General features: G+C 31.6%; 1 protein-coding gene across 1 annotated transcript in view; it reads left to right on the top strand.

Annotated features, from left to right (window-relative positions):
• LOC129223964 (histone PARylation factor 1-like) overlaps positions 1-7,813 on the top strand; it is a 37,412-nt gene extending 29,599 nt beyond the window's left edge. Inside the window, exons 6-7 of the mRNA XM_054858351.1 lie at positions 3,679-3,914; positions 7,300-7,813. Coding sequence (XP_054714326.1) covers positions 3,679-3,914; positions 7,300-7,607 — 544 coding nt within the window. The 3' untranslated portion in view covers positions 7,608-7,813. The remainder of the gene's footprint in view (positions 1-3,678; positions 3,915-7,299) is intronic.
• Positions 7,814-12,285: the final 4,472 nt, after the last annotated feature.

Below are 12,285 nucleotides of genomic sequence, written 5' to 3'. Positions count from 1 at the left end.
CTTTTAAAGTGTTCAAAATTTTGTATAAAAAATATAATTATAAATTCAGATGAAATGTTTTGAATGACAATGATTTTTTTCCTACATTTTCCACAGTGAGAGAATTTTTATTTAAAATACGAGGTGACAAATATGCTTTCAAAGTTGTTTAATATCTCTATATCAGTGCTTGAGGTTTGAATCCTTCCGTAAATGTTTTAAGTATTCTGAAACATAAAAGTTGTTTTTGCTTTAGCTGCTTTAAATTGGAATATTTATGTTATTAGTACATATTTTTTAATTCTTTTAGTTATTATTAAATTATTTATGTTGTTAATTATTTGTAAAATCTAATGTCAAAAAAAAAAAAAAAAAAAAATTTGAAGTGTAACTTCCTTTTACAACATATATATAATAAATCAAATTATTGCTATTATCATAAAAAGCAAATTAAGTTGGTAAATCACTGCATTTTATTGTGTATATTGCATTGAAAATAGATCACCCTTTTTCTTATAATACTATCGGCCCCGCTTAAAACGAATACCGTTGGTTCCAAGAAATATTATTTGATTAAACGGGGAAATTTTATTTACCTTTCCTGGTTGAAAACTTTTGTCTTTAAACATAATAATAAACCAATATCTAAGTAATAGAAGAAAAAAATGTTTTTGATTAAAAAGCATTTTTTTTTTTAATATGCTAAATAATCAACAAAATCGTATAATAACTGTTTATATATAAGTACTTATGAAAATTAAAGATTTGTGACTTACAGGGTTGCCTCGCACCTGGAAAACATGGAAAACCTGGAATCGTCAGGGAAAATGAAAATTACCTAAAATGGTCAGGGAAATGTCAGGGAATTCCTTCCGTCTGTTTTGGGAAACTGCTGCGCAATTTGGGCTAAGATGCTGCAGCATGGTAAATGTTGCATTGCAGATATGGGAATTTTCCTGATTGTTGAGAGGAGGAAAATTCAAGGTCATGTTTGAAGACTGAATCTGATAAGACTATAAACATAAAAAAGATCTTCATAAAAATCATAAAGTTCTGATTTAATATCAATACGTAACCCAAGTCATACTTGGCTATAAAATACTAGAATTTTCCGCAATGCATGGTCTTTTAAATCTCTTAATTGCTTTCATTCTTTTTTTTTTTCATGAAATGAATTATGGTTATAAAAATTTAAAGTGTCAAAACTTTTGCTTTTATAGGTTAAAACTTTTTTTTTTTTTTTTTGAAACATGCCAACATTGAAACTAACTTTGCCTAAAATTGCTTAGTGCATTTGAGATTTCAGTCATTTTTCAAAAAAAAAAAAAAAAGTACCAATCAGAAACTGTTGATCTTTTAAAGCATTCGTATTCAATGCAATTAAATTTTTACTTTAACATGACCTAAATATTTATTACAATTACTGATAATTTTTTAAAGCATTGTTTCATTCAAATGTCAGGGAATTTCATTCTTGAACTTTTGTGGCAGCGCTGAACTTACAGCTTGAAGTATTAAATCTTTGTTTCGACACCTTTTTTCAGTTCATATTTTTTGGGGAAAGTCTATAATAGTGGATTTCTTGCTCAAGGTATTTTGAGAATACTTTTCTAACTTCAATTACCGTGTTTTACCTAATAATTATTTATCAATTTCTTATCATCTACAATGTTTGTATTTCATTGTGTTTTTTAACTTAATTATCGACTGTCTGTTGGTAATGGCAGCTATAAAAGAAACTAGATAGAATAGTTTAAATGCTTTGATGAAATATGAATGTTGTTTTTCCCGCCCATTGTTTGCCGAAAAATACTATTTTAAATTTTTGTCAATTTTTGCTCTTATTTCATTTATTTTTAATGTATTCAAAAATTTTCTCTGCAAAAGTGTGTTCAAAAGCGGACCATTATTATTCGATGATTCGGGGAAATTATTTGAATAAGAGGGGATTTTTAACATTACATCTATGGGAAAATATTCGGTTCCAGGTTCAGCAGGGTATTATTCATTTATCCGTTACTTAATTAAGTGGGGCTGACAGTTTTTTTTTTTTTTTTAATTTCATGTAGATGCAGTAATATAATTATTATTTAGTATTTGGAGGCTTTGTAATCTATCTATTTTTTATCCATAAAACCTTTGAAACCAGTTTGAAATATTGAACAATATGTTGAAAATAGCATGCATTTTTGTCATTGTTAGAATGAAACATATTAAAATTGTCTTCTAATTTTTATCAGATGTGAGACTGTTGGAAATAATACAATTGACTTCTTATACACTGACAATGTACAGTAGTTTTAGTATAAGTAAATTTAAGAAAAGCAGATTGGTTTGTCTTTATTCAAAGTAAATAAAATATGAAGTGCTATTGCACACACTCTGTGTGTTTAATTTTATGGTAATTCCTTAAAGTTTTTTGGACTCTTTGGAAATTTTTTTACTGAAGTCTGTATAAACTTCCTTTAATGAATCACCCTGGTTAATTCATTGATGTGACTAAATACTAACACATGCTTATAATTGAAAAAAGTATAGCTTCCATTAGTTGTACATGTTTGTTATGTACAGTCGACTCCCGCTACAACGCAATTCGACTTACGCGAAATGGTTATAACACGAATTTTTCGCCCACTACACGAATATTTTTGGAAAGAAGTATCAGCTTCATTATTGGCGACTAAATATTGATTTCGTGAATGTTATTGCATCCCTTTCAGCATCACTGACAGCCAAAGTTCCCACACCAAACTAGTCTGATGCATCAAATAACCACTCCGCATCTTTCATTTATTTATTTATTTTTCTAAATATAAAAGTTGTTGAAATAGAATGGCACCTTAGTGTCACCTTCATTTAAAGTTTGAAGATGGGAAGAAAAAGGATGTTTCTGATATATATATATATATATATATATATATAGAGAGAGAGAGAGAGAGAGAGAGAGAAACTCTAAAATTCTCGATATGCTTGAACAAATACAAAACTTCAACGGTAGAGCGACAATAAGTATGAGTGAATCTTCCATACAATAATAAAAAGTAAAAACTAAAAAAAAAAACTAAAGTTCTGAACGTAAAAGTTCAGAACTTAGTTTCAATATTAAAGCTTGCAGAGCAGTCTAGCAAAGTAAATATTATGAAAATGGAAGCTGCTCTTGTATTGTGGATTAATAAAGAGATCAGGAAGAGGAAATGTTGCCACAAATTGAAACATTATGAAGGCAAAGCAAACGTATTTAAAAATGGAATTAGGTGAGAATAACGATATGATCATGGAGCATAAATCATCACTATCTTCATTTTTAACTCTTAAATATTGTTACTGTATCTACTGTACTATTAATGTTTTTCATTTTAATTTTATGTCTTTCATTCCCATTGGTCATTCATTTTGTTCATCTTAAAGTATTTCATGTTGAATTACAGTTTCTTATTTTTTAAATTGAGTAAAAGTTTATTTCTTTATGCAAGAAACTGTAGTGTATGGTTAAGAAACGCTTTAGAGCAGTTTGGGGGGTGTTTATAAGTATTTGGTATACGTTAAAAGATTTGTATGCATATATTTTTCCACAACGCGAAATTTCGACTTACGCGAGGAGTCTTGGAATGCATCCCTCGCATAAGTCGGGACTTGACTGTAATTCAATATTTACTGTAAGCCTCTAAAATGTCTTTATTTTATTTTATCTTTTTATAGTTCTGCCCTTTCAAAGGTATTGAATCGAATAAATGAAAAAAAGCTGAAAGAAAAGTTCTTGAACATTCAACGTGATTTACAAGTATTTGCAAAGAAAAAAAAGTATTCCTTAGAAACAATAACAGGAAAAACTAAAAATAGACAAAAAAGGGTTGTGGCAAAAACATTTCATTCTCTTGGAATTGTTGTACCGATTGTACGTGATGTTGGATATAGATGTTTAAGTGAAACTGATGGTAAGGTTTTTTTTTTTAATTTAAATCAATGTTAAAATAATTGCTTCAATAATGACACACACTCTGATTTTTTTAAAGTAAGTCTTTAAAAAATGAAAAATTGTGTTAACTCCACGTTTCCCTCAACTTCTTTTACTCAAATTGGAAAGTTCAGTGAATAACTAAGGAAAACTGCTAATCTGTGTTTAAGCTATGGATTGATTTTGTTTTCTCCTAAAATTAATACTTATTTGCACTTTCAGGTCTGAGCTATTTCGACCGCATAACTCCCTCCAGACCGGGGTTTTTTAGCGCTTTGCATGATTTTTTAAAAATACCTGGAAGATGTGTATTTTGATAAATTTTTTTTGTATTACATACTTCAAGACGTTTTCTTTTGTAATGGAGGAACTGTTTGAATGAAATAAAAATCACTTTTAAGAAATTACCAAAAAAGGCATGTTTTAAACTAAAAAAAAAAGCTCTGCATAGGAAAACATTTTAACCATAAAAGTTTACTTAGACTGAATTAAAAACTTACCTAAATCTTGAACAAATATCTGGAAATAGGTTTAAATTCTAAATAAACATTATTTGATAAAATTTACTTTTAGATGGTACATTTCAAAGCACGAACCCGAATTTAAACCCCAATTCTATCGCGTTTCATGTAGCCATTTCTGCCTGGTGGTGCCATCTATATTTTTTTCTGAAAGTAAAAGGTTCATAGATAATTTCTAATAAGGCTAGAAACGTATATAACTTGCACTTTTATTCCTAAGAGAGTAAATATTGGACCCTGAGAGACTCGCGGGCTTAGTTAACTTCCCCAAAAACGGCAACTCGAGTGACGCTTGGGCATAGATCTCAAAGTGTTAAATATTTTAAGTATTGCTTGTGCCCATTTTCTCAGTTTGCTTTTTAAAACTGATTGTATATTTTTTAACTCGGGGTTTTAATTTCTGTGTTCAGGGAAAACTACCGGTCTTTGTGCATGTTATAGTTTGATTGAATGGTTATTTCGAAAATTGCACAGCTTTAATGTATTAGCAGGACATTAAACCAGGGGCATATTCAATGCTTACATGTTTTCTTATGTTGCTGGAAATTACATTTTTTTTATTGTTAACTAACTCATTCAACAATTTCTTCTTCTTGGAATACTTAAGGGGGAAACCAGTTTAGGAGGCCGAAATTTTAGTTTTTCTCGTTGATTTTTTTAACAAGAAAGGAATAATCAGAATTTGTTCAAACTTGGAGGATATTTTATTCATATTTTGAAGTACACTTTGTAATTTCCGCCTGAAATAGTGTAGTTAGAAGCTGTTGTCCATGAGTGTTCGCCATCAGAGCTTGTTGCTGGTGGGCATTACCAAAGCCACAATTTTTATCTGTTATCATTGCAATTTTTCTTTTTGGTTAACAACAAATGTCCTATGAATATGAACCTAATTGGGATCTAAAAAGTTGAAAATTGCATGTTTTTGGCTATTTGGGGGGGGGAGGAGATTACAATGTTGTGTTTTTCTACCATTTTTTTTTTCGCATTTCGTGCTTTTTTTTAAATAAATAATATCATCCCAGAGTTAGATTCGTATAGATTATAATTGAATAAAGTGTATTTACACAAATTTGTAGAATGATTGTTCAATAACTCTTTGAGCTAGAAAACTGCTGTGAACGTTTTCGAATCTCCAGTCACTTAAGTGCTCATAGCATCGGAACAAACTGAAACTTTGGCAACATATTATTGAAAAGTTTTACTAACATTTTATGATACTAAAAAACAAAAAGAAAATTTTTTACCCGTCTAAACTGGTCCCCCCCCCCCCCCCCCATTAACCTCTTGAGGACCAGCGCACGGAAAACAAAGTGCAGCTACGGGACCGAACGTTCCGAAATGGAACGCCGCTATTGGCCCGAGCATTTACAGCGGTTAAGCCTAACTTTACAAAAATATTCATCTAAAATCAGCATCTCAAAATAATGACTCTCAATTTTTTATTTGCTTAAACAATGTACTACTGATTACTAATTATTAATATAAAGGCTATGACATTATTAGAAGGGAGTGAAATAAGTAGAATACTAAAACTTGATGCACACAAAAAATAAATGATATGTGCACAAAAACAAAGTTAGAGTTAGACATCGTGAGTGTGTAATCAAAGAAAAAGAAATGTAGCAAAAAAATGTGTTCCTTATATAATTTTAATTAAAATAACTAAAGTCCACGAGTTTAAACTAGTTAAATTCTCCCGCGACAAGTCTCGAAACTGATTCATAATGCACTCAAAAACATTCCCTTTCACTCACTTCGCTAACCATTTTTATTGCAGTTTTCCAGTCTCCAAATGAAAAAGAATAAATAAAAAAGAACGATATCAGAAAGGATTAAAAAATAATCATAAGTTTCAGTGATTGAAATCATTCCTGTACTCTCATTGAACAGGGGAATCCCAATAGTCTGGAACACATACTCAAAAATATTTTAACCTTCCTATGCTCACCCATAATTTATTCAGCTAGATGTATATCTCTTTCAATTACTCGTAACGAAAAAAGAGAAATGAAGGTCAGATACCATGGGACTCGAATATGATGAAAGTTATAGCCATTTAGGGCCATCTATTATCTTTTAAATATTCAATTCAATCGTTCCATTTCGAGAAAGCATATATATGTGACGCTGGTACATCAGCATCGATCAGAGCGCGTAGCAGGGCAGTGCTACTGGGCTGATAAGAGAGGAATCATTGCGTAGCACTGGGTGCGACTAGGTTAAATTAATTTACATTTAAAACAGGTTTTTCTGTCGGTTAATCGGTAAAAAAAGCTGATTAGTGATTCCTACCGATTAATTGGTGCATTCCCACTTAAAATATTTATTTTTTATTGCTACTTTAAACTTTCGTTGTTGTGCATGATGCATGTAATTGCCAAGTGTATCACTTTAATTTCCACGCAAAAAGGATGTTTTATCCGAATATAACATTTGTTCATTGATAAGAAATTTTCTCAAATATTGAGCTTTATGTGTAATTGAAAAAAAAAATCTTGTAGAGGGATAAAAACTTAATTTTGAGTAATGGGGGACTGTATGGGGAGGAGGGGGGAGGGACTAAGCTAAAACTGAATCATTATCAAATATGAATAATATGGAATAATTCATTTGGCAGGGAAAATATCTTGAAGGGAGGATTTATTATATTTTTTACTTGTTAAAAAAGTGTCTCTTAAAAAAAAAAAAAATGCAGTGGGCAAACTTGCACTAAGTTCATGCAATGAAGGAACATTTCTACCCTGTTAGTGCTGGAACAAAGAGTTATACTGTACATAATAGATGCATGCAGTGTTTTTTTTTTTTTTAATTATTATTATTCAGTTATTTATTTCTACTTTTCAGCTTCATTAAAAAGGGCTCTGAATAAAATTGTGACTGCTAAAGATGTGAAGACAAAGGAAGAAAATGAAAGCATTTTATTTGATATCATCCATAATGTGCACTTAGCCAATGATGAATGTGATTTTGGCACAGGACTTGAGCTGGGGATTGATTTATTTTGTAATGGAGATCCATACTTTCATCCAAATATACTTCGCTTCTTGCCTTTAGCTTATTATTTATTGAAACGTAACAAATTTGGGGAGATAGTTCATGCCCACCTTAAAAACCGAAAAACTGGTGATGATCTGGCTGATGCTGATTTGTGATTTTTTTTAAAAAAAATGTATGTACTTTTAAATTAGTAGCCTTTTTTAATGTTTGTTTTTACTGAGAAATGTGTAGATATTCAATGTATTTTTATATATATTTTTCCCATATTTGAAATGTGGAAACACAAAAATACATTATATATTTTTACTTGTAAAAATCATTATCATTTATTTTTAAATAAATTATGCTCCTTGTTTTATCACTTGTTGATCACCTTGTTCTGCCTCTGTATATTTAGTTCTTGAGGAGCAAAAAAGTGCCTTTATTGCTTAACCGAGCAGGGACCTTTAAAAAGACGGTGGACAAGCGACCTAAGGGCACAGACATTTTTATAAAAAATACTGTTCAATATGCATTTTTGTGATGGTTGCTGTCTGGAGCATAAGGTGCTAAAGCCCCACATGGAGAACTCTGGGTCCTCAATCTGCAGTAGAAAAACAAGCACCTTAACTTGGTACTTGTCTTGTTTGACGTACTTATACAAAAATCTCATTTTAAAACTTTTTTTTGAGTGGAGAAAAAAAAAAAAGTCATCTATTATAGTGGTGCAACTAAAAAATGTCTGGGGGGGGGGGGTTGCTTTAAAATATTGTCATCTGATAGGGGATCCGGTCCGGGAATAATTTCGAAATTGTACTTTTAAAAACAGTTTTAGAGTCTTCAGTAACGTTAGAGGGAACAAGGGGCTCCGAAGCAATTTTTTGAAACTGAAGTCTTAAAAAATAATATAAAAAATATCTTTAATAGTTCATATTTGGTGTTTAGGCAAGGGATGAGGCTCAGAGACTACCCCGATCGATTAAAAAAAAAAGATTGAAATCTATTCCTCCTGCCATCTCTCCAATTTTTTCTCATGGAAGTTCCAAAAAATGCAATGGTATTGATAGACAAACTTATGATGTCAAAAAAGGGGGTTCTGGAAATTTTCCGTAATTGAAGTCATAAAAACTTTAAGTTTTTATGTAATCTCCATTAATTTGTTAGATTCCTTGAAGAAAAGATTCTGATGCATTTTTACTTATATTTATTTACAAAAGACAACAACGAAAATGTAACGAAACTTTGCATAAATCTTTGCAAGCTTAAAATGCGGGCGTTGCACTAGAAGACTGTTTAGTTCGAAGTAAACATGACTGGAATTGGTAGTTGTGTTCGAGGAAGTGATGTAATGGAATTCAAAAAGCAACAAATTGTTGACTTGTACCAAAGTGGGACAAAATGCTAAGACATAGTTGAAATTAGTGGTATAGGATTGCAAACTGTTCAACGCATTATTAAAAAATGGAAAGATTGTGGAGAAGCTACCTATTTGCGACATCTTTGTTATCGTAAATCCACTCTGGACGAACATGACCGGCGTTCTCTGAAGCGATTGTTGAAGAAAAATCGCAAAAAATCGACCATTCAACTCACAGCACTCTTCAACGAGGGAAGTAAAACAATTTCCAAGCGTACAATGCGACGAGAGCCATTGTCGAAGACTGCTCCTTGTCAGTGCCATTAATCGAAGAAAGAGACTGCAATTTGCAAAAGATCATAAAAATTGGACTGTTAATGATTGGGAAAAGATTTACGCTCATTCAGAATGACGAACGCGTCAGGGTTCGAAGAGAGCCACACGAAGCAATGGACCCTACATGTCTCGTTCACACTGTGTACTTTTTCGGAGGCAGTGTAATGATTTGGGGTTGTCTGGAATCGTAGCATCACAAAAAATTTGCATCAGCACAATAATATCCACACTCTTCATCAAATTGAACGTGTGGTCTTGTTTCACTTTTAATTCCGTTATCATTTTTCGCATTATCTTTGAAACTCTTTTCATTACTTTGCCCATTTGACACTTCTTCAGATAATGTCTTATCATTTGTATCATGACTGTCATCATCATCACAATTTTAACGTCTTCTTCAATAATGTAAACATGCTTGGCAACTATTATTCTGTTATTGACCAAAATTCTGTGTACAACTTCCGTGTATCCACGCAAGATTCCAAATTCAGCCTTTTTATCTCATTTGGATTCTCTTTGTCCTTCTAGTACTTGTACATACACTTTACTGCCATACAGTTTTAATTCTTTTGCAGATGGTTTTTTGTCAAAAAATATTTCATAAGGTGTCTTCCTCTGTACAGTACTTGTCAATTCCTGTTTTTCAGGTAAACAGCTGTTTTAGTTAATTAGGCCAATAACTATCAACTTTTGCTTCTGCTAGGAGTCGAGATGTAAAATTTCCGAAAATTTTCTGTTTTAGATTGTCTTTGAAACTTGAAATAATAATTGTAATTAATGACTTTCAAACATGATTGATATTGTTTGAAGGAAAAATAAGTATGATTTCCCTTCCTTGCAACGTAACTTTATTGTTTGAAAATGAAAGCTATTGAGTTTTGAATTTTTCCCATCCAGTCTAAGTCGAAATCAAAACTAAATTGGTTTTTCTTTCCAACAGAAACCCCAAACCAAAACTGCGTAATGGTTTCTAAAGCTGAACCAAAACTTAAACTGGAGTTTCTGTTTTTTCATATAGTCGTGCTAAGCACATCAGTAAAAGTAGTCATACCTGCACTTTTAACAAAACTAAGTTATTATAACCAAGTTTTTCTCTATTTCGTATTTTACTTAATGAATAAAATGTTTTAGGGTCATTTGATCAAGAACTATTTTTTAAAAAGTTCTGAAAAAAAAAGACATCTGAATCAAATATAGAGGAGCCAAAATTTAAAACGACATATCTCAGCTTGAGCTCAAACGCATGATTCCACTTTTGTGCTTAACACGGCAGTATACAGGGTGCGGCAAAAAAAAAAAACCCGAGTCAAATATTGCATCATCGAATGAAAGTAAAGTAATTTCATTTTAACGAGTATCTTTATTTTTTTTTTCTCACTTTATTAGAAAATAATTTACAATATATCTCCTAGTTTATGTATTGTTTTTCGCTTTTCTTACAATTTTAAGCAAAAGACCTATTTTAAAGATGTTTAACCAAGTCGAATGACAACTCGTTTGCTTGTTGTGCCTCGGTAAACAGTATTTGATGCGGCATGCCGCTTCAAGTGGCTTGGAAATGTCCGGAAAGTGTACAAAAACGAACAGTGAACAATTCAGTTAATTGTCATGTCATCCAAAAGTGAGTTCAATGAAATTTTTGGGTTTGCACGAGAGAAGTTGTTTGTAAGATGGGGAATTTGTGACCAATAAGTGTGACTAAGGGCAAAAACAGCTCAGACAGAAGTTTTACGACTCCAAACAAAGGTGCACACAAAATTGTTTCCTGGGACGGACTAGAAGCAAGGGCGGATCCAGGGCGGGGCCATGGCCCCCTCCGAGAAAATTTAAAAAATAGTTCGAATCCCCTATTTTTGAGCAAAAATGCAAAAAAATTTCCCTTATAATACATATGAAGTTTAACAATAAGAAACATAATAGGAGGGGGAAGGCATGGCCACCTTGAAAAAGTTTTAAAAAATAGTTAAAAACCTTTTTTAGAGCTAAATATAAAAAAAATCTTATAATTCCTCGAAGTCTAACAAGAATATAAAAACAACGCCGGGAAGCCATAAAACCACATTGAGGAAGTTTCAAGTATAAATTTTTAAACCCTTTTTCCTAGCTTAAATTGAAAAAAAAAAACTTTATTGTAATTCGTGTGAAGTCAAAAGGAACGGAAACAATGCCAAAGGGAGGGCATGGCCACCCCACGAAAATTTCAAAAATGTCAAGTGTATGCCAAATATTTGGGTTCGTTTAGCATAATGGGCTCGTCTTGTTAGATGTGTTTACTTCCCCCATGGGGGAAAGAAAAGGAATATGCGTTAGTCAATGTACGATAAAAAGTTATACTCACATTTAATGATCGCGCATTAAGTTAAAATTTAGAGACATACCAAGTAGTAACTACTCGGTACTCAGCCAATTTGCAGAGTACTCGGTACTCGGCGAAATTCTGATCAGATACTCGTCCAATACCGAGTAGTTGCAAAAAATTGAATATTGTCCAAGACAGATACTAAAATTTATTTTAAAAAAAAGAGCAAGCATTATATTCTGCAATCATTTACAATTAAAATTTATAAGTCAAATTTAAATTTTGAGAATAATGAAGTTTAATGCTTCAATTTAATAAATCTTTATTTTAATGTCCCCAAAGTAAATAAAACTTATTTATTCAAAATTATGCAAAAAAGGTAAGTATAGAAAATATGGAATTTTTATATTAAAAATGTATTTTTGCTACAAACAAAAATTAGTTATAAAAAATATAAAAATACCTAATTGCTTAAAAAATGAAAGGAAATAAAACAACGTTAAAAGCACAGTGCAGGAACACTGCAGACACGTGTTTTGGCGTTACAAGGAATTCCTTTTTCAATGCACAAAATGGGAGCCCGTGGATTTAAAGGCATCCGACAGAAGTCGGATTTTTTTATCGAATGTCTTTACATTCTTTAACTCACATGTTATGCACTGAAAAAGACGTTCCTTTTAACGGGGGGGGGGGGGCAGAAACTAACATTATTAAACCCCTGTCCTGTGGACACCTCTCTGTTGCGGAGAAAAAAAAAATTGTCCTGTTAGTGTCCGCATTAGAGGGATTTTACTGTAATTTGTTTTAATTCCAACTTGATTATCATACCTTTTATTTATTTATTTTTAAATTTTTTTTTTTT

Source organism: Uloborus diversus, chromosome 1, assembly GCF_026930045.1.
Source record: "Uloborus diversus isolate 005 chromosome 1, Udiv.v.3.1, whole genome shotgun sequence".
Taxonomy (NCBI): Eukaryota; Metazoa; Arthropoda; class Arachnida; order Araneae; family Uloboridae; genus Uloborus; species Uloborus diversus.
Note: the sequence above shows the minus strand (reverse complement) of the source record. Positions and strands in the feature narration are given on the sequence as shown.